This window comes from Rhinolophus sinicus, linkage group LG18, assembly GCF_036562045.2.
Source record: "Rhinolophus sinicus isolate RSC01 linkage group LG18, ASM3656204v1, whole genome shotgun sequence".
In the NCBI taxonomy this organism is placed as follows: Eukaryota; Metazoa; Chordata; class Mammalia; order Chiroptera; family Rhinolophidae; genus Rhinolophus; species Rhinolophus sinicus.
Window position 1 is genome coordinate 5651391 of NC_133767.1, and position 22817 is coordinate 5674207.

Genomic DNA, 22817 nt, shown 5'->3' on the forward strand with positions numbered 1-22817 from the left:
GAAGAAAAAAGTCTGTACATGTTCAATACAGAGGCAACCACTGCAGGCCTAAATACGCAGTACATGTCAGCAACAACGTAACATTAAAAAAATTTTTTCCCATCTGTGGTTAGTTGAATCTGCAGATAGGGAACCCATGGATATGGAGGGCTGATTGTACCTCTTTTCTTCCCAGTCCTTCCACTGATAATGAACAGAGCAGCTCGTATTTGCCCCACTTACTAGCAACCACCATTCATGCTTAGCTGTGTGGTACTCCAGGTCACTAGCTGCTTGTCAATGAGCCATGTGTCCCGAAGTGCAGACTCTGTCTCTCAAGAGGGTGCTGCCTGATCACCTGCAGGGAGGGCCTCACTGAACCTTCTCCTGTCCTCCTCCTCTTCCTCTTCCTCATACAGAGGAGCAGAAGGTGCTGGAATAACAAGAGGACCAGGCTAATCTGTTCTGATTCTGGTGTCGGTTTTTAGCATCCTGGGTGATGGATTGAATGTGTCTTTACTGAGTGAGATACAGGTATAAATTAGGTCCATTGTTTTAAGGGTTACAGTAATTCCTTTCAGTGGCCCTCAACTTCCCAACGTAAGTGGGTGTTACAACACAGTTTGTAGAGTTATAACACTGTTGATAAGGCTTAGCGGTGAGTGTCACAACCCTTCACGTAATTGGTTCCATTTGCATTTAAAATTTAAAAACCATTTGAGTTGCTTCACTTTAGGATGTTATGTAGTGTAGAGCAGTGGTGGTGTCTGGGTCCAGGTACCTGGGTTTCCATCCCAGTCCTACTCCTTATACCTGTGCAATCTAGGGCAGGTTACTTACCCTCTCTGTGCCTCAGCTTCCTCATCTGTCATTGAGCATGTCAGTGCCCATTTGATAGGGTTGTTGTGAGGGGGAAATGGGGGAATGTATGTAAAATGCACACTACCTGACACATCATGGGGCTCAGCTTGTCACTGCTGCCACTGCTGTGGGGACATTTATCCTTTGAAGATGTGCTTTTCTGACTGGATGCTGGGAGCAAATGGAGAGCTTTTTGCTTTCACAGAAGATACCATATCATCGCACCTTTTGTGTTGGACGTACCCTATGAAGAGGGCTTTGTATTTATAGAAGCCTTGATCAGAAAAGGAGCAGAGGGATGGAAAAGCCTGCTTGTAACTAAACGCTGTTCAGGGAGTAAGATTTGAATGGTACCTTTTTCCGTCTGTTGTTTTTCCCCTTTGAGGCATATGGTTATTTCTTAGTCTTTGCGCTGTGTAGCATTTTCAGTTGTAGATTTTTATTGAAAAGAGAGGAAAGCAATAACATTCACTAAGTGACCCCTTGGAAACTGTTTCTTTTTAAATTTTTAAACAGCTTTATTGGGATATAAGTTCACATACCATAGAATTCACTCATTTGAAGTGTACAATTCAGTGGTTTTTGGTACACGGTATTATTAATTTTTAAAAATATGGTATAGTAACACAATTTGCCATTTTAATAATTTTTACGTGTGTAGTTCATTGGCGCTAAATACATTCACAGTGTTGTGCAGCCAGCCATCACCACTATCTATTTCCAGAACTTTTTTCTCACTGAACAGAAATTGCATAAACATCAAACCATGACTCCCTCCTTCCCCTTCTCCTCTGCCCCTGGTAACCACTAATGTACTTTCTTCTGCCTCTATAAATGTGTCCTTTTGTGAGCTATTTTTGAGCAACTCATTGCTTCAGTGAGATTTCAATCTGTTAAAACTACTGATATTTTCTAGCCGCCGGAGCGTCTTTCTTTTCTGTCTGTATTGCTGTTCTATGTTTAGATCACTTTTTGGGTGCATCAGCCTTGAGATTTGTGGCCATGAAGTTGTGCAGCTGCCTTGACTGAGGTCTGCTTGTAGGTGAGGCGGGCGGGGCAGGATGGAAAGAGCAGGGATCTCACTGGACCAGCTCAGTTCACATCACACCACTCGGGCTGGATGTCCGTCCTTTCTGAAGCTGGGTTCCCACATCTGCAGCGGAGATGGTAAATGTCCACTTCGTAGGGTTGTCCTGAGGTTGCAGAGTACATCTAGAGGCTTCCCAGTGCAGTGTGTGTACTGGCTGCACAGAGTGTAGCTGGCACTGTGGCTTCACCACCGTGAACTTCTAAGAAAATAACGTGAAGCTGGCTTTTCCCGGTACTAGGGCCAGTGGTAGGTAAGCAGAGCGCACTGTGTGTACTTAGCCGAGTATCCTCGGGTGGCAGGCTTTCTGTGCTGACGGGAGGAAAGAGGCAGAAGTGCCTGGTGCCAATAAAACCATTTTTATAGAGAACAGCAACCTAGAAGTCTTCTTAAGGAATCATTTTGTAACTGTCTTTGTGTCTTCATTAAAAAGGTCTTGCTATGACATTGGATTGTGAATCAGAAGATGTGAATACCTGCTTTGAGTGTTGGTCTCATTCATGTGTGTTGAGCTGTATGATGGTGGTGAGGCCGTGTAACTTGTGAGGCCGCAGAGTGAAGCAGACAGTCCCTTCCATTCGTCTGCCACCAGGAGCAGCTGTGCCCTGCATATCTCTTTCCCCAGTAGTCCCCGCTGATGCCAAAACTGAGGAGGTCAGGCAGACAGTGGTGATTGTGGGGCCCTTCCCCTCCAGTGGGCTGGCTTTCCTGAGAACTTGGTAGTAGTAACCCTTGAATTTTACATCCATGGTGTTTGAGTAAAGGAGTTATGTCCTCTGCCTCCTGGCTTCTACCAACAATGGACCTTGAACCAGGGGTAGGGAGCATAGCTCATCATTCATCCTCAGCTGGTGAGAAGCTCACTGGTGCTGTTATGGACTTTGCTTTTTAATCATAAAGAGCCTAGGGAATAAGCTTTTTAATAAAAATGAAGTCCATTTTCACCCTTTTCCAGATTGTACAAATTTTGGAGTCAAGTGCCATGAAGAGTAGAATTGTACTGTTACAAATGGCCTCCCAGATTCCAGAAGGATTGAAGCCAATTTCTTCTTATTTTACAGATATGTCTTTTCCCTAGAACACAAAATGTATTTTATCCACACATAGCTTAACCAAAGCCCTTCATTTTGCCCTGGTCACATTCATTTCACTTTGGGTTTTCCAGGTTACTAAGACAGAAAGAATCTCCAAGAATTGGCTTGGTTTGATTATCCTGGAAGTTCTTGAGTACACTGATTTCAGAAAGGTAAAAGATAAGTGAGTCTATTCGTAAGCCTTTTGTCTGGTTTCTTAAGACTAGGAACTAGTACTTGTTTCCACGACTTCTTTAGGGAAGGGGGTGCTATGAGCAAGTAGACAATAGTTATTTCTAAGACTACTTAATATTTATATGATTCAGGGGTTAGCAGTGTACTCTGAGACATTTAGACTAGCTGCTATGTATCTTCTCTGTTGAATATCTCCACTCTTTAATCACCCGTATTACCTGTAATTTCTGACAGCAACCCTCAGAGACATAATAATGTCCCCATTTGAAAGCTGAGGCCATCGGCCGAGAGCCCCGGAAATGACAGGATCAGGGATAACCCAGGTCTGTCCTCCACTATGAGAGGTTTCTGCCTGCGCAACACATAGTCTCTAAAAGAGACAATTCTACAGTTAATGGCACATCTTCTTAAGAGATAATGCTGGTATCTTTGAAAGATTTCTTTTTTTTCTCAGCCTGAGCAGTTATTCTGAAAGATGTTGACTTTGACCGCTGGATCGTGTTAGGCTAGTTTCCTCTGACATTTTACAATCTTGTTTTATAGGCCCTGCAGACATTGCCTTTGTATAATGCTTAATTTAACATTTTTATTTGATGTAATTTGATGCAGTTCATTTGATGGAGACTGTTCAGATGAGCTGTTGGTTTTCTCTTTTTTCCTCCCTTGCCCCTCTTGTTTCTAGTGTTGTATTTCTGTTTAAGAAAGGACACAACTTGGCTTCAGGACAAATGTCAGGTAACGCTCTGTTTGTCAGAACATCAAGTAGTAGATGACAATTGTATGCCCCCCCACCTGAGTGAATTTACAATAACATGCCACAGTAACGCCCTTCTAGCCAGCAGTTGCTCTCTGATTTTACACAAGAGCTTTAGTGAGTAAAATAAATGAGCTTATTTTGTAAGAGATGTCTGCATGCTTCCTACCCTGGATGATAAAATTAGTTTTTTATAGCACATAAATATGTATAATGATGAGCCCTTGCATACAAGGTTCTCATGAAGTGCTTTTACTGCTGTGCCCTGAAGGAAAGACCAAGACCATTTGCAAATACAGTAGCTCTGACAGTCATTAAAGTTTTCAGTTTTCGTTTGGAAGGCTTGGGACTTGGGGTGAGCTACAATTAATTCACTGCTCCAGTTGTGTTGAGATTAGATTATACTCAACATTTCTGTATCCTAATCTTTGGTGTTATAAGAGCTCCTGAGTACAATTTTACTTGGAATCTTTTGTTTTGTTTTGTTTTGTTTTGAGAATAAAGCTTTTTAGGAAGAGAAGTATAGTTTTGAAGAAGGCAATGAACAGATGCCAGTTTTTATTCAGTTTCTAGGAGGAAGAATTAAGAGTTTGGGGCTGCAGGTTTCTCTGTGTTTGCTAGGGAAAGAGAACAGAATAAACACCATTCTTCTTTATTAAGATGTGTCATAACATTAGAAATCCTTCCAGCTCATTCAGGCCTTTGTGTAGGTGTACAAAACTGACATTACATAAAGTGAACCCCTTTATGCAGACACCTCTGTGTCTCGCTCAACCCTGAGAAGAGCCTATTCGTGAGTTTTCCTGCGAGTGGTCATGGTGTGTGGGGGCAGGTGTAACTGGAAAGTCTGACCCCAGGAAGCCCGGGTGACAGCTTTTCCTGCGCTGCGAACATAGAAAGTTGGTCCTTTGATCTGTGGCAGCATGGCTCTCTTCGTGCCTCTTGTTCCTTGTTGCCTTGAAAACTCAGTCTACCTAAAGCTCATTCTCAGACAGCAAGCTCATTTCTTATATCTAGGCTCTGCTCATCGCACGAAGCTGTAATTTAATCAGCCCTAGAGCACGACAAAAAATGTTTCTGAGATCTTTACTCGTATCCTGAGCTCTTGCTACTTTTATACGCTAGTGGCTTGGGTGGGGATTCAGGACTAAAACCCTGACTTGTCCCCACATGCTCCTGCTAGGGCTCCAGCTCCCCATTTCACACGGAGGCTTTGGAAAGAGCTCAGTTAAAAGCCAAGTGTGAGAGGGCCACCTCTCCCACATAGCACTGGGAAGTATGCAGCTGCTGGAGCAAAATGAAATATTTTATTTATAAATAAATAGAACCATTGGTTTTATGTATAGATTTGGTAATGCAGAATTTTAAAGAATTTGAATGATCTTTTCAGTTCCCCGAGATATGAGCCTCTTAGGGACTTCTTGTATGCATTTTTGAGTATCACTTTTGTCCTTTTCGTTTTCTTGAGCTCAGCTGCATAAAATGGGTTAATACTGCCATTGTTTTGCAATCTTATTTTATTCACTGGACAAGTCGGGAGTGGGTCAGATGAGCCACAGTCCAAGGCAAGCTGTGTGCCATCAAAGGATAACCTTTCATCTTAGTGTACTTCTTAAAGCAGCCTAATGTGTTTTGTGGTTGCCAGAATCTGTCTGAAACTTGTGGGGAAGGTTGGAGAGTTTTGATAAGGTTAGAGGTGTCTGACTCTTCGTATAAAGTGTTTGCCCGTCTTCGGGGCTGCATTAGTGGCTAAAGTTTAATTTGTGCGGCTGCTGCTGGAAGTTGTTCATTGTGGCCAAGTCACAGAAGTAGGTAGGACCCTTGCCAATGAGTTGCCAAGAGGGTAGTGTAAGTAACTTTTTGTTGTTGTTGTTTCGTTTTTTTACTTCTTAAAAATGAGTAAAATAGCTGCCGGAGCAATAATTTCCCCCAATTTATCTTTTGCGGAGAATCTAGTTGCTTGTCACAGTTCGCCTCCTGGTTTTAGGGAGTGGTAGAAGCCTTACGTTATTGCTTCCTGGGTTTTGAGGTAGTTCTTGGTATTTGTTGTAATACTTTTGTGTTTTTCTAAGCCAAGATCATTTAGTATAAACAAATCACTAAGACTAATAATTTTTGGAGAAGTTGGCCCAAGTCATTATTATCCAGCTGATTAATGAATCACCATTAATGACAACTCAACCTTGAACATACTCTTTTCCTGGTAAGGCAGTGACTCTGAATCCCCAGAGGTTGAGTCAGGAGGGTTCGGTGGGGCCCCGGAATGGGCATTTCTGTCCAGTTCCCAGGTGACTCCTGTGCTGCTGGTTTTACATCTGAAATGAAATGCTTTGCTGAGTAGCCAGCCTTCTTACACAGTGCAGGTCACGGTGTCACACTGCCCTGCTTGGAAGAGCATTTTAGCAGATGGCTTTTTGTGAGTGCCCTACAGCATGGAGGCAGAAGAGGTGGGTGGCTTTTCGGAGATAATGGCGTTGTGTCCAGAATACACTGTGTAGCCTGTAGGAGGCCACGCTGAAGCCACCCCATCTATTTGCAGCAGGAGCTGGAGTGCCCTGTGCTTTACCGTTGGATCTTTCCAGACATGTTCGAAAGCCGAGAAAAACAGCATCCATCACCAGCTGTATAATCGTTGAATATTAAAAAACTGACAAATGCCAAAAAGGGTAAAATTTGTTTTATGGCATCTAGAATGTGAACTTGAGTTATGCAGTATAGAATCCTGGTGTAAATTTGGCCATTGTAGCAAGTGGGAATTTTAATTTTAGCCTTTGACATAGTTAGTGTCAGTCCTTTAGAGAGAAAGTGCTAAAATAATGTTTCATCAGAAAGCTCACAGGGACGTGCAAGACTCCTGCACAGTCTTGAATGTCTTTACCCAATTACGGCTGTCTTGAACCTTCACTAAAATAGAGGAAACGTTTCACGCAGGTGTGGGTCCGAGTGTCTTTTTGGTATCTGCCAGTGGAAGGCCTTCTGGGAGAGCTTGTTCTTTTCTACAGTTCACAGTGAAGGGACATCCTTTCATGTACTTATCAGCATTTCCTCACGTGTTAAAATGAAACCTGTCCGGTCCAGTGATCCATATGTGAAGTATTTTATCAGCATGCCAGGAGTCAGTGTAGGCCTTTTGACACCCAGTTTGTAGGAAGCATGCCTACAGTGAAATGTTTTAGTTTTGCTTCAAGAGGGCAGGGATGATACCAGAGCAATGGCTTGTGAGCAGCCTGGCATAAGGGGGTGGGAGGCCATTGGAGAGTTTACTTTGGTTCATTTCCACCGACGCTCAGCTACAGTTTTAGAGTCGGTTTCCCAATTGCAGGGCTCTCCAGAGGCGCCGTCTGCCAAGTCACACACGCAGTTGGTTTTCGTGTTCTTCCAGGGTGTGGGGCTATTCAGTTCTCTCTAAAGCCAGACACGAAGGTGGAGGCCTAGGGGAAGAGTGAGAAATGCTATTAATAATTCATTTGAAAGGGGTTTCTGTTTAGTTAAAGTATCAAGTAAGCAACCAAGATAGTGTAGGATTAACTAACCTTTTAAAACATTTGAGTGTTTTAGCTGAGAATCAGTTTTTACTTATTTTAAGCAGAGATGATACTTAAAATTCAGATGAAAGTTTAGAGAACAAATAGCCTATATATTGCTTGACAAAAGATATCTTTCAAAAAAATTTTTTAAACATTTATATGGTGAGATAAATTGGGGAAGTCTTTTTCGTTTTAAATGCGTTATTTATATTTATAGGACAGTAGGTCTTCTCATTATTGAGGTCCCATGATTTTAGAAATAAAACAGTCTTTTAAGAAGAAATAGAGGAATTGCAGATTCAAAGTTGTGATTTTACTTTATGTTCCTTTCTCCCACCATAGGTGAGATGGTGCACAGGATACATAAGGTTGATTCAATTGGCATTTTCAGCTGGGCTTTCTCTGAGATCGTCTCTAGTTATTTCTCCTGGGCCTCTCAGTTCTGGTAGCCTTTATTTTTTTAAGTTTGAAAAATAATAGTAAAGAATTTTGAAAAACAAAATTCAGTTTCCCAAAACCATTGACTTTTTTTTGGAGGTGGGGGGGGGGCGCAGGGTATTTTTCATTCTTGGTTTAATGACAAATATTTTACAAAGCTGTAGTCACAAACTTTTGTGCCTTTTTAAAACTTAAAATTGTATCACAATTTCTTCATGTTGTGAAGTTTTCAAAAGTTGTTTTGTTTAGTGCTCTGTTGAAATGAACTATAATTTACCAACCCTTACATATTATTAAATCTTGAGGTTGATTTTGATTATTGGTGTATTTGGCAGTATGGCAATGAACATCTAGTTGGTTCAGTTTTTATTCTTCTGTTGGAAGTAGGGTAAAAAGTTTTAATTACTTTTATGGTGCTTGATCTGCTAACGTTTAAAGCTTTTTATTTCGTTTTTAGAATTTGGGGACCATCTCTAAATTTACTAAATGGCGAATCAAAAAATGTGAAGCATAAAAATACTGAGCCTTCTAACCCAGGAATAACTTTCCAGGTTCTGGTTGGCAATAGTACTAATAGCTATCCATTGAGAACCTCCCATGTGCTAGGTGATTTGTATGTCTTACTGTCTTCCGGCATTGCAGGTAGTATGGATTAAATTGGGTAAAATAGCTACCGGAACCAGAATAGTACACTGAGCCTAAATTAGTGAACTAAAAATAAATTTGGTTTCTTATCCATAGGATTTGGTTTATTAAATTGTAGGCTAGGCAACAAGTTCTCCAACCACAGAGTACCATGACTTCTTTTTTTCTAGTGTTAACAGAGCAGTGTTATTCAGGCTGATGGTTCCATTTGTAAACTAGATCATACCCTGCTTGGTTTTTGAATGCCTGGTAATAATATGCCTTAATTGTGGGTCAGTGAAGCCAAACTAATTGCTTGTTGGGTACTTGGATTGCCTTTTTAATTTGCTGTATAATGTAGTCTCTACCAGAAACGCAAAATATATCGTTATCTAAATAAAACTCATTGAAATCATCTCACAGACATAAGAAGGCCTAATGTTTTATCCACAATCTTGGAAATAAGAGAAAATTGAATGGCATTACAGAGAGTTATAATTTATAAGTACTCTATTTCAAGTGCCTTTGTATCCGTTTTGGAAGTTATACATAAAATGACTGCTATGGTTTATGTCAGTGTGATAGTTTTGGTTTTTTGTTGTTGTTTTTTTTTTTTGGCCAGGGATTGTTTGCTTTGCGCTTTTTTTTTTTGAGTTAAAAATCAGCCATCTGTTTACTTTGTGGAAGTTTTCAGAAGCTTTGTGCTTTTAATGTTTTAAACGACAATAATGACGTGAGCTTCTGAGACAGTCACTCATTTTAGACTGTGCAATTCACCCAATAAGATTAGTTTTCATCCAATGACTGCATTTCAGTGAAAAACACACACCTATGCTGTTATTCTCAACTCACAAAACACCAATCAAAGGGGTTACCTTTATAGTTTTAGGAACAGTTGTTCATAAGTCGGTAAGATGGTTAGCACTCTGTAGTATTTGTTCTTTCACCTTCTCTGAACTAACAAGGCAGGTCAGCAGAGGACTTTGTTTCAACTCTTGATTACTAATTTCATTCATTTATTAATAGCTAATATTCACGGAGCAGCTACTGAGTACCAGGAACTCTTGTAGGCGTTAGGGATATTACAGTTTTTTTCTATTTATGATAAATATTTAGCCCTAGAGAAAAATCTTTGACATGACTCTTCAGCGCGTTTAAAATTATTTTTATAATAGAGTAATGTAATAAGAAGCTTCTAAAACATTTAATAGATGCCTATTGGGTTTTTAATAGAAATTCGTTCATTACCTGTTTTTCTTTTCTTTTTGTAGGTTATTTCTTATGAGAGTCATGGATATCCCCTATCTAAACTTGGAAGGACCAGACTGTAAGTGAAATTTTATTTTCTCATGCATCTGCACATTTAACTGTGTGGTCTGGAAGGGGCAACAGGAAAAGTATTACTGAAGAAAGAGCTTTATTCACTTAAAAATAGGCAGTGATTTTGTGGTTGATATGAATAGTATGCTCAAGTTAATGGTACCCTTGGGCCTTGATCAACTCATCTCTTACATTTTCCAGTTTATGCATGAGTTGAATTTTTAAAAAAGCACATATCTCCGTTATTTCTTTCTACTCAGAATTCTAAATTCATACTTTCCTGTAAATATATGTAATACATTTTAAGACGTGCTAGCTATGTTAGTAATAGTAAGTTCTCTGTTTTCCATTTATTTGAGTACAGTATATTTAAGTTTAGTAGGTTGATTTTTCGTTTTCTTTTTTTAATCATCATTGAAAACCTTGGAAGGCCAGTCTATTTGGGAGATGGTTGCTTCTTCTGATTCTCTACTTTATCTGTATCGCCCTACTCTTGTTTTCCATTCTTCTTTTCCTAGCTTTGGTTTATTTGCCTTAATACATGCCACAGGGATATAGAAATGGGTGAACTATGCTTGATGATATTAGTCATTGCAATGATATTCATTTGAGGACGTACTGTGTTGTGCCTCCATATTTGATTTGCTTTTAATCTGTCATTCTCACAACAATGGTGCCAGCTAACTATCGTCATTCCCAATTTACAGCCCTGAATGGCTACAGTGGTTAGGTCTCTTGCTCAGAGTTGCACAGGTTATATAGTGGGTCTGGGATTAGAACACAACACTGCCCCTACTTAAACACAATTAGTCCATTCAATTTGGACAGTGTGTTTGTTTGTTTTTTTAAGCTAAATAAACGTGGACGACTAGATTAAAAGGAGAAAGTAAAATGTTTAGGGAAACTTCTCAAACAAAGCAGCTGTTTTTTTTCTTGAAATAATTTTCACAGGAACTTTGTGAGCACAGATGTCTCTGCATAGAATGCTAGGGTTCAGATTGTTGTGGGTTCTATAAAGCAACAAAACCTGAGGACTAGGCTGAGATGGCAGAGTCCTGCTGTTCCTAAGAATACTTTCCGGAGGTGTCTGATAATCATGAGGCATCCATCACGATTCCCCAAGTTAGCTTGGGCTTAGTTTCATCAAAGAACCCCTGGTATGTTGTTCACTTTTCAACTATTGACTTTTCATCAAAAATTTGTTTTGTAGTGCAGCCTAAACGTGATCATGTTCTCCATGTGACATTCCCCAAAGAATGGAAAACCAGCGACCTTTACCAGCTTTTCAGTGCCTTTGGTAAGTAAAGCACAAGTACAAATGTACTTTTAGGATATTCTTTTGGTCTAGGAGACCAGAGGTGTACAGTCGGCTTCAGGTTGGGCATGAAAGAATATTAAATGCAGGGTTTTAATCTCACTCATGGAATTTTGGGGGCTTTGGCATGCTGCTTTGTGTCAGTATGATCTGAGGAACACTTAGTAGCACCCCACAATAGAGTGCTATTATTAATCCATGGAAAGCAAGATACAATTACTATGACTGCCCTTACTGCTGACCGTGGAAAATAAATCTAGGCTGAGGATAAAGTATTCTTAAGGGCAGTTGGTGGGTCACTGCTTGACACTGAATAGTCCAAGGAGACAAACATAGATGTTTGAGAGGACCAAGATACATGTTATATGTGAGGTAGGGCTGTTTTTCTATTTCCTTTTTATCAGGGCAGGCAATTAGTTTCAATTGATCAGTCTTCTGATTAGGGTTTATAAAGACCGTTCTGATTGTAAATCTTGCGCAGTGTTTCTGTATTTTAACAAATGAAGTATTTAGGCTGTTCTCTTTGGATATTCTTGGATAACGTGAAGATAGCAAAAACCTGAATGTCCCATAATAGAATGTTTAGTAAACGTTTATGTATCTCTTCAACAGACTAGTATGTAGCCACTTAAAAAATATTTGAAGAGTTTATTGAAAGATGGTAAAATGTTTATATTTTAACATTTAAAGTATAAAGCCAATACAAACTAGGATTCCTGTATAACTAACATTATCTTTTTAAAAAACTTTGTATTGAAATCAGACTGAAAGGAAGTATCATGCTATTATCACTGAATTTTTTTCCTGTTTATACTTTCTGTATTTTCTAAAATAAGCATATATTAGCTTTCATTTATAAGTATAAAACTTTACACACTTACATTTTAGAAAAGTAAGTGAAAGCAAGTCTATTTCTGGAAAGTTATTCTAATCTTTGCAGATAGTCTAAATGTCTTCTGAAATTCTAGTCCTGCTATTTAACTTAAGCACAGATCTCGAAATGCAGTTGAATTTCACAGCTCATTTCTTTTGAAAGCTTTTGATGTTGTTGTTTCTCATCTTGTATTGTTAAATTCTTATCCCAGTGTAGTCAAACTTTAATTGGCTAAATTAAGTAGAATGCACTAAGTAGGGCTGTGTGTGTGTTTTTTCATTTTAATTAAAAAAAAAAATTCGCTGTGTGCTATGTGATATTGGACAAGTAACGTCTGTGCATCTTTGTTTTCTCATTGGAAATGATGAGATGATGATGACGATACCACCTATTTCATAGGCATGTTACAAGGATTAAATGAGCTAATTCATGGAATCATTTAGAATGCGTAGTATGTGGCATATAGTAACTACTTAATAAATGTTAGTTATTATTTATCCCAAAGACAGCATACACACGGGGTGGAGAAGTAAGAAAATAATAGTGATTTTCTAATTGAGAAAGCACCTCACTGTACAGCAGGAAGTAAATTTGTCTCCTATGACGGCAAAACAAAGCAGCTTTCTAGCCTTCAGAAATTTTAGTTGGAGTTAAATTTTCTTTTCCTTGTTAAATTCTGGTGAGTTTACCCATTTCTCAAAATTCCAGTTTGGTGTTTTTTTTCAAGAAGAGTGGTAGCAGAATAATTAGATCTCCGCTTTTCCCCTCAGTTTTCTCCAACTTCCCACTGCCCCCTCCTCCTGCCTTTTTCTCCTTGCTCTCCTATACTCCATTCTGGTTGTGCTCAGCCTTTATTGAGGTTTTTTCTCACTGTGGAAATCATTTTGTTTCACTACCCTGCTTTCTGCCCTTCTCTGTTTTTTCTTTTCTCTGTCAGTGTTGGTTTTCTTTCTCTGCTGCTTGCTTTTCCTTGTCCTCCGTTTTGCTCCCTGTTTTCTTCACCTGGCCTTGAGATCAACATTGTTTTTTTTTCTTATGTTTTGCTACATTGATTCATTCATGTATCCCATTTGTAATTTTCAAAGTTTGCCTCTGAAAAGAAATAGTTGTATTTTTGAATTTACGGGGCCTCTGATTTTTGTTAGTGATTTTGATGGGAGCAGAGACTCCAGCCCTGGCGTGAGATTGAGTTCAATGATGAAGTGACCCAGGATTTAATCCAGAAGCTTTCTTTTGTTTTTAAAACAAATTTTTTAAGTTCCTTTTTTTTTCTTCCTGGTTTGCCTTTTAACTGAAATAACTGCTTGGTAGATTTAAGTTTTAGCTTTTTGTAGTGCTGACTTTTAGATCAAATTTTAAACCAGCACCTCATTTCTCTCCAAATTAACATATATACTGAAATATGTCAGAGATACAAATGAAAGCTGATAGCTAGCTAAATAGTTAAGTGTTAACTTTACTTTTAATTCAATATTACAGGTAACATTCAGATATCCTGGATTGATGACACATCAGCATTTGTTTCTCTCAGCCAGCCTGAACAAGTACAGATTGGTAAGTGTTTGGGACATGGTTTTATGTATTAATTAAAGTGGGTGCATTGCTGCTTGGTTTGTTTTGTGATTGTCTCTAAAATAAAGGAAATAATTAGTAAATCATGTGTAGGTGAGAAAATAAGACAAATTTATTGATTCATTAGATACATTATATAATACTGTTTTTCACTTAATTCAGTTCCTTTCCCATTACGCTTTTTCTAAAATGAGTTGCACATTTACTTTTAGAATTAGAAGTAGCAAATTGAAAGGAACGGGGACACCAAAACGTGAAACCTGTATTGACCCATTTGTCTCTGTACTTTCCCCATGTATTTATAAATTTCTGTGATTTATTCATTCCATTAAACTTACATCAAATACTTGTTTTACAGGCAAATAAACTGAAAGATATTTTGTTCGCTTTTAAAATAGGATTGTAAAAAGATGGAGTACCATGTCTCATTGGATCTGAAACAATTTTGATATTTACCATCACAAAACATTCTATTTTTTTAGGTTGAAAAGTTATTGAAGAAAATATGTAGTGTTAAGATGCATATTTTATTCAAATAAAGCTCAAGTTCCCTGGTGCTTGGTAATGTAAAAAGTGTGAAATTTTTAAGTGGTATGTCCAATTAATTTTTTATTTAACAAAGTACCCCATACTAAAACTATGCAATTCTGATGATATAACTATACGAGTAATTATATATGAAAACTTCTACAAACATACACATTCAGATCAGAGTATTTGGTATTTTTTAAAACTATATGACCATCACAGGCACATAGGCTATTATAGAGAAGAAAAGCTTGGAATCATACTGCTGTACTATTTATAGTTGTGTGATCTTGGGCAAGTTATTAGGTTGGTGCAAAAGTAATTGCAGTTTTTGCAATTATTTTTAACCTTTTAAAGCACAGTTACTTTTGCACCAACCTAATATTTAACCATCATAGGCTTCTGCTTATCTCCGTAAACTGAGGATGATGGTATGGACTAAGGGTTATTGTGAGGATTATATGAGATTACGTATGTAAAGTTTGACATAGCTTCGAGCTTTTATTATGGTCATTTAATAGATTTCAATGTGAAATACTCTTCTTCAGGAGCACATGACACCAGGCATAGCATTGGGTGGCCGGCTGTGAATGATGTTGCTTATTAAACGTTTTAATATTTGCTTGTTTCTGTGATCTGTTCCCCCTCAATCCTTGGGCAGTTTAGATAGAATCTAAAGGGACTAGATTATTAGAGGGCCATAGATAAGTTCAAGTGGGGGGGCGGAGACTCTGAGATTAAGACTGTACTGAACTTCAGTGTGGCTGAAAGAACACTGATTGAGGACCCCTGACCCGATGTCTAGCCACGCCTCCTCTGCTTAGTGTCGCACTTCAGCTGCTTCGCTGTTCATGCTCGGTGACATTGAAGCTGTGCAGTGGATGGAAGAAGGTGCACAGGCTTTGACGTCAGACCGACATGGGACTAACCTTGCCTCCGCCACTTGTCAGCCATGTGTCTTTGAGCAAGTTATGTAAACTCTGTAAGCCACACGTCCCTTGTCTGAGAGATGGAGATGATGATAGTTACTCTGTGAAATGAGGTCATGGATATTAAGTTCCCACCACCGGGCCTGCCACTCTATAAGCAGTGCTTGACAAATGGTAGGGAATTATTAAAATATCTGCTTGGCCTCCACTGCTGTGAACAGTAAAAATGAGTGTGTAAAAGTGCTTTGACATCAGTAACAGTCTAGTTAGTAGGAGTTAATTGGAAATACAGGTACATTTGCTTATGTGTAGGGAGTATCAAAGTTGCTTTTAATGTTCCTGTTATACCAAATTTATGTCCAGTGATGATTGCTCCCTCATTTATTATCGAAAGATTCTCCAAACAGTGGCTTTTGAGCTCAGTATTTTATTCAGTGATACCTGTGGCTTCCGGTCGCCACAGAAGCGCTCTAATTTGATTGTTTGCCCATGTGTGTTGCTTCCCTGAAGCCAGTGTTGAGTCTACCTATTCACCTATTCATTGAATCCTTCTCTAGTGCCTGGCATACACTGTGGCATCAGGAAATAAATGTGTGTGTGAGCGAGGAATATGGAGAATAGGCCAAGATGCAACTGTGACCTTTGACCCTTTTTACCTTCTGGGTTAAGAAGATGACTGTTGTCTTTTGATATATGCAACTTTACTAGTACAGTCTAATTTTCCACTGTTGTCTCTTTACTTACACAAAGACAGCTCTTAAAATAAATACCTGGCCATTTGCGCATGCTGTGCCTATCACCATGGTTTTCTTTGGCAGAAGCCACCTTTTACTCAGCCATTGCCTCCATCCAGAGCCTGGCTGTGTCCTACTTCCCTCCTCATCTCAGCTGAAACGTCCGCTTCTCTGGGTGTTTTGTGAGACATCTGTCTTCTCTGGCTCCTTTTGCAGGGGATTGGACCCCATGTCTCTGCTAGCCTGGCGTCCTTTACTGACACACACCTTGTGGGGTTGTCTTCTGTGATAGATGTAAACTCTTTCAGAGCAGGGACCATATCGCTTGTTCACCTTTGTGTTTTCAGGGCTTAGAGTAGTGGTGTCTGACACTCGTAAGTGTATGTGAACTATTTATTGAGCTGAATAAATGGTATTTAATGTGTTATGACTGAGAAATGCATTTTTGCCTGTGATGGATATAGTATTAGGTTGGTGCAAAAGTAATTACGGTTTAAAAGGTTAAAATAATTGCAAAAACCGCAATTACTTTTGCACCAACCTAATATATAATGTGTCTGGTCTTTTGCTATGATTTCTAAAATTATGCAGCTGTTTCATTGAAAGACAATGTAAAACTTGTTCTTTATTGTGGTAATTCTAATGGTGAGACAGACCCAGGGTCTCTAATGTGCTGCAAACCCTATTAATGTTACCTTAAACAAATTACTTATTCATTTCTGCGGAAGCAGAAGACTTGTTAGATCAATAATGTAACATTGGAAAAATCATTAAATGCCTATTTATATAACAGCTCGTAATGGCTGTTTTGGCTCTGTTACAAACTATTTTTGATTTACATTTAAGGAGTTGCTTTTTAACTGACATCTGTCTCTTATTTCTTTTGATAGTACTAATTCTAATCAAGATTTAAAAAAAAATCATTGTCAACATCTTGAATATGAGAGTTCTCTTTTTCTAGGAAATCTTATTACACTAATTGTTAAAACCCTTTGACTGAGTGCCATGTGCTTTGATTTCTGCTGTTTTTTTGTTTGCTGTTGCTGTGAAGGTGAGAGTCCCCGGTGGCTTTGGGGTCTTCAGATAGTGATAAGCCATACAAGCAGGTTTCTTCCCCTCTGGCTCTTCAGATAGGACAGTAGGTGTCCGGTATGGGGACTCGATGCCATGGGGAAGATCACTTAGCCTCAGTATTTGACTATTTTTCTCAAAGTAGCCGAGTAAGAAATCACCTTTAATGGTCACATCTGAATGAATGATATTTAAGATTTTTATATTCCTAATGCAGTTTTGTTAACTAGGGGAAGAGCTCAAAAATATTTCAAAAGTAGTTGAGCCTCCTGTTCATACTCTCAAAGTTTAGACATTGTCAGGAGTGTCCTTAAATGCGTTATAAGACATTTTCTCTCTGCTTATAATTTTTATAGAAATAGCTTGAGACAATAACCTTCTCATTTATTTTGCACGCTGGAGATTGGAGCATACTGTGAAAGGTGCTTTAGAAGTGTTAGAAACCTAACAATTATTTTGTAAAGCTGGCCTAAAATCATGTAGTTACATAAATTCCTGATATGCTGCCTTAAGAGCTTGTTCTGGATGATTTTGTGGGATTGGGGAGGGGGTGTGGGGAGAATCTTGGCTTCACTTCAGTCCAAAGTCTGAATGTGCTTATGTTAAATCAGACTTTTAAAAAGCACAGCTTTTGATTGTGTTGAACAGATAAATATTAGAGTTGTAGATACAACTCTTTTGAGGTGATTATTCAGCACTGTATTTGCTAAAAGGCTGCTTATAGCTTTAAACTTTACCTGTGCCTTTTGTTATCCTTTAAATGTTTGCAGAATCTGGTGATAACTGCTTTTCATTTGTGATATTGGTGATTTGTGTTCTCGTTTTTCCTTGATCACTCTAGGCTTGGGGTTACTGATTTTGTTGATCTTTTCATTTTATTCTTTTTATTTTGTTTTTCTTTATGGTTTGCTGTTGTCTATTTTGTTGGTATATGCGCGTCTCTCTCTCTCTCTCTCTCTCTCTCTCTCTCTCTCTCTCTCTCTCTCTCTTTCTCTCTTTCTCTCTTTCCTTTCTTTTACTTGCTTTGGGTTTACCTTGCTGTTTTTTTTCCCTCCAGCTTTTGAGGTAGAACTTTATGTGATTGAGTTTTGTTTTCATTTTTGTAAAATTTTTTAGCTTGGCTTCCTAGAGGTTGCCCGGGGTCCATATAGCTTAAAGGTTAGCCAGTGATTGGTCAGATGTGCTTACATACCTTGATCCAGCAAGGCTTGCACCCTTTGCCACCTGGGTTGGGGAACACATTCTGCATTGAAGCAGTTTACAAGTCTGCCACAGTTTTTACTATTGGCTGGAAGTTTTCGTCTCCTCTGTGGGCACACAAGGCTTCATGCCCAGCCAGCATGTGTATATAATGAAGACTCTCTCCAAGTCATTGAATTTGACCTTTTTTTAAATTCTATATAAGCATTTAAAGCTATAAATATCCTCTAAGCACTGCTTTGAGTGCATCCCACAAATTACATGTTGCATTTTCTTTATCATTAAACTAAACAAATTTTCTAATTTCTCCTTTGACCCTAGATTACTTAAAGTGTGTTGTTTAATTTCCAAGTACTTAGAGTTTTCCTAGATCTGTTATTGTTACTAATTTCTAATTTAATTCTGTTATGATTAGAGATTTCAATATGATTTCAATCCGTTAAAATGTACTAATACTTGCTTTATGGCCTGGCCTAAAGTCTGTCTTGCTGAATGTACGGTGTGCACTGAAAAAGAATGGATATTCTGTATATGGTTTGGCATATGGTATATGGCTTGGTCTATAAATATCACTGTTGTTCAGCTATTCACTGTTTTTGCTAATGTTTTATTGAGTCACCTATCAGTTTTTGAAACCAGGTATTAAAATCTCCTACGATTGTGTCTATTTCCCCCTTTAATTTTGTCAGTTTTCATGTCATATATTTTGAAGACTATTATTAGTTGCATATACATTTCTGACTAGTCTTTCTGATTAATTTACTCCTTTATTACTATGAAATGTCCCTCTTTATCTTTTATAACACTATCATTTTTAAGTCTACCTTATATTAATATAGTTAATTTATTCTTGTGTCTTTTTGTGTTTGGCTGGTATATCTTTTCCTTTACATTTACTATCAACCTATATGTGTATATGTAAAATGAGTCTCTTTTAATTGGAGTATTTATTTAGTCCATTGACATTTAATGTAATTATTTATATGATTAGGCCTATCATTTAAAAATTTGTTTTTCGTTTGTTCCCTCTGTTTTTTGTTCCTTTTCCCTTTCCTGTCTTCTTTTGGATTATTTGAATATTTTTTTTAAATTCCATTTTAAATTTTTTATTGGCTTTTTAGCACTACCTCTTTGTATTATTTTGCTTTAGAAATGTCAATACAGTATATAGCCATAACTTCTCAAAGTCTACTTAGAGTTCGTATTGTACCGCTTCACAAAGAATGTAGAAACCTTATCTCCATATGGGTCCATTTACTCCATTGTCTTTTGTGCTGTAATTGGCATGTGTTTTACATCTGCATTCATTATAAATACCACAAAGTGGTGTTATAATTTTGCTTTAAACAGTCATATGTATTTTAAGAAATTTAAATCCTGTATTTAAGAGAATGAATTCTTTTTTATTTACCCAGATATTTACCGTTTCAAATGTCTTCATTCCTGAAGATCCAGGTTTCCTTTGGGTATCATTTCACTTCAGCCTGAAGAAATTCTGCTCATTTTTTATAGTGCTGGGGTGGTGGCAACTGATTCTCTTAATTTTCCATTATCTGAAAATGTCTTTCTTTTGCCTTCATTGGTGTAGGATGTTTTAGCTGGATATAAAATCCTGTGTTTTTCTCTCAGCATTTTAAAGATGTTGTTCTGGCTTCTGGCTTCCTTGGTTTCTGATGAGAAGTCTGTAGTTATTTGAGTCATTGTTGCCCTCTATATGTAATGGTTTGCTTTTCTCTGGCTATTTTCAAAATTTTCTCTTTACCATTGGTTTTTCAGTAGTTTGACTCCTAAGTAGTTAGACATGGATTTGTTTGTAATTATCCTATCAGGGTTGACTAGGCTTCTTGAATCTATAAATTTATGTTTTTCACCAGATTTGGAAAGTTTTTAGATGTTATTCAAATATTTTTTTTCTATCCTGTGTTCCCTTGCCTCTCTTTCTGGGACTCTAATTACTTTATATATAGGGGACCTTTTCATACTGTTCCAGTGGTTCCTGATGCTTTGCTCATTTTTTTCTACTTTTTTTTTTTTAACCTGTTACTCACATTAGGTAATTTCTATTGATCTATAAGCTCACTGACTCTTTCCTCAGTCATCATTATTCTGCTATTAAGCACATCCAGAAAATTTATTTCATATATTGATTTTTCAATTCTGGAAATTCAGGGTTTTTTTACTGTTCTGTTTTTCTCTTAAGGTTTCCTACTTTTATTTTGAACCCTATTCCTTTACCTTGTTGGACACAGAATAGCTTATTTTAAAGTCTTTGTCTAATAATTCCAGCATCTGTGTTATTTGGGTGTTGGTACCTGTTGATCACCTTTCCCCTGAGAATGGGTCACATTTTCCTGGCTGTTTATATGTTGAGTAATTTTGAATTGTTTCCTGGACATTGTGAGTGTTCCTTTATGGTGACTCTGGATTCACTTACATTCCTCAAAAGAGTGTTGATATTTTTATTTTTGTTTTAACAGGCAATTAGGTAAATTCAAACTACAGACTTTTCCATGCTTATGGTAGGCAGTGGCTCAGATCTTAGCCTCGACTGCTTTTAGTCTGCACATGCATGGATAAGGGTCAGTCAAAGAGCTATACACCAGATTTGGGGTTCCCATTTTCTGGTTTCCTCGTTTCTAAGATTCCTTCCTTACTCTATTGCCGCTGGTTGCCCTACGCTTCTTTAACTGGTTCCTTCTACCAGAAAACATAGGATTTTCTATCAGAGTTTTAGTTGCTCCATGCCCCTTTAACTACAGTTTCTCCTTAGGGCAAAGTCGCTCTCTCTGTCTCTCTCTCTGTCTCTGTCTCTGTCTCTGTCTCTGTCTGTCTGTCTCTCTCTCTCTCTGTCTCTCTCTCTCTCACACAAATTCACTCTATGCCAATTTGCTTCCTCCAAGTTTTGACTCCATTCCAAAACCTATTTATGTTAAACTTCTAGAGCCCTCAGATACTTGGATTTTTTGTTTGTTTGTTTGTCTTTCATGTATTTCCCAGAGCTTATAGCTGTTCTCAAAGGAAAGGTTGATTTGTTAGGTGCTTATTCTCCATACTAGATGCAAACATCCTTACTTAGGCTCTTTAATTGTTCCTCTTATAGCATCTGCTTTTGATGCAAGACTTCCTGCCATGTTATACCATGCTTGAACTACCTCTTTATTTTTGTTTAATGACATTTTAAGAAAATCTCATGTTAATGTATAAAAAAGCCCTGCTACTTAAGTACCTCCTTTGACTGAATACAAGTGACTTCAGTTCAGTTCCTTTCAGGTACACATGTGTTCCAACAGACAAAATCCAGGCAATGTATTTGGCATCTTTGCTTCTATTTGTGGTGCTTTTCATAGTTGGCTAGTGTGTTATGATATAATTTTTTTTGTCAGGAAAGAAATGCACAAAACATTTTAAAAATAACCAAAAAATGAATGTTTTTCTTTGCATGTTAATTTTTCTAATATTAAACTCTATGTGGATTCACAACAATTATCTAGAATTATAAATATAGCAATAGATAAATGAGCTTAACTATGACATGACTTTTTAAAATAAGAGTTGTTAAATAAGCTTTTCTTTTTGGAAGGAAGGGGCTGATAACTTTTGGTTTAAATGACATATGACTTTTATGCCATAAATATGGATCCTGGAAACAATGTATTTCTTTTATTCAGACAAGATTTTTACAGTAGTGGCTTATTGAGTACTTCAATTTGATAAAGGAAAATCTTTATTAGTAAAGAGTGTGAGTGTCTATATGTTTTGTGTAGATATCTTCTGATTTGAGAACTTGTAAGAGCAACTGACTGTTTTTCCCCACTCTAAATCACTTAATCCATGAAAAGCACTCTGGGAAATATTAATACTTTTTATTGAGAACTTTCTTGTTTTTCTAATTCCCCTTCATATTTAATCTTGAGAATTAGCAGTTTTATACTTTTCTGCTATGAAATCTGTATCAGGCAGATTTATTTAAGAGTGTAACAAGAACTTGCACTCTCCCTAATTAGTATTTTTTAGGGCATTAGCTGGTATGAGAATAGGACCAAAAGCTTCCTGGCTGTCAGATAAGCCTTCCCAAGTTCTTAATATAATTACCAGTGTTAATGCAGCAATGAGAAAATGAGTCCTGTGGAAGTTAGAATGTAACCAGGAAAAAGAAATGCGGTGTTTGTTGCTCTAGAAGCTGAATCTTTATGTTCTGTTAAGTCGTTGTTGGTCCAAAGCATTGTGTTTGATTTTTTTGTGTTTTAGGGGCCATGTTATCTGATCTAAGAATGTTTGCTTTGTGATGTACTATCAGAATATTCAGTAAAATCTATCATATTTACTAGTAATGGGTAAAAAAAAAAAATTTGCTTTTGTGGTACTCTCCAGCTCCCAATTTTAAAAGTAAACTAAACTGTTGAAAGCTGGGCTAGGGAAGGGAGAACCGGCTCTGACTGGCATGGAGATGGCAGTAGAGGCTTAGCAGGGAAGGCTTCCTGGAGTAGGTGGTGCCTGTGCTGATCCTCAAATAATGAGTTGGATTGAGCCTAGTAGAGGACGGCTGAGAGAGCTTGGATGAAGAGTGGGACTAGCACATCCTTTGGTATTTGGGCATGACTGGAACAGAGGGCACATGTGGTGCCTGTGCTGATCCTCAAATAATGAGTTGGATTGAGCCTAGTAGAGGACGGCTGAGAGAGCTTGGATGAAGAGTGGGACTAGCACATCCTTTGGTATTTGGGCATGACTGGAAC

General features: G+C 37.9%; 1 protein-coding gene across 1 annotated transcript in view; it reads left to right on the forward strand.

Annotated features, from left to right (window-relative positions):
- The window catches only part of PARN (poly(A)-specific ribonuclease), a 118470-nt gene that overhangs the window by 34300 nt on the left and 61353 nt on the right, over positions 1–22817 (forward strand). The window contains exons 19-21 of the mRNA XM_019710397.2: positions 9810–9865; positions 11069–11155; positions 13527–13601. Coding sequence (XP_019565956.2) covers positions 9810–9865; positions 11069–11155; positions 13527–13601 — 218 coding nt within the window. The remainder of the gene's footprint in view (positions 1–9809; positions 9866–11068; positions 11156–13526; positions 13602–22817) is intronic.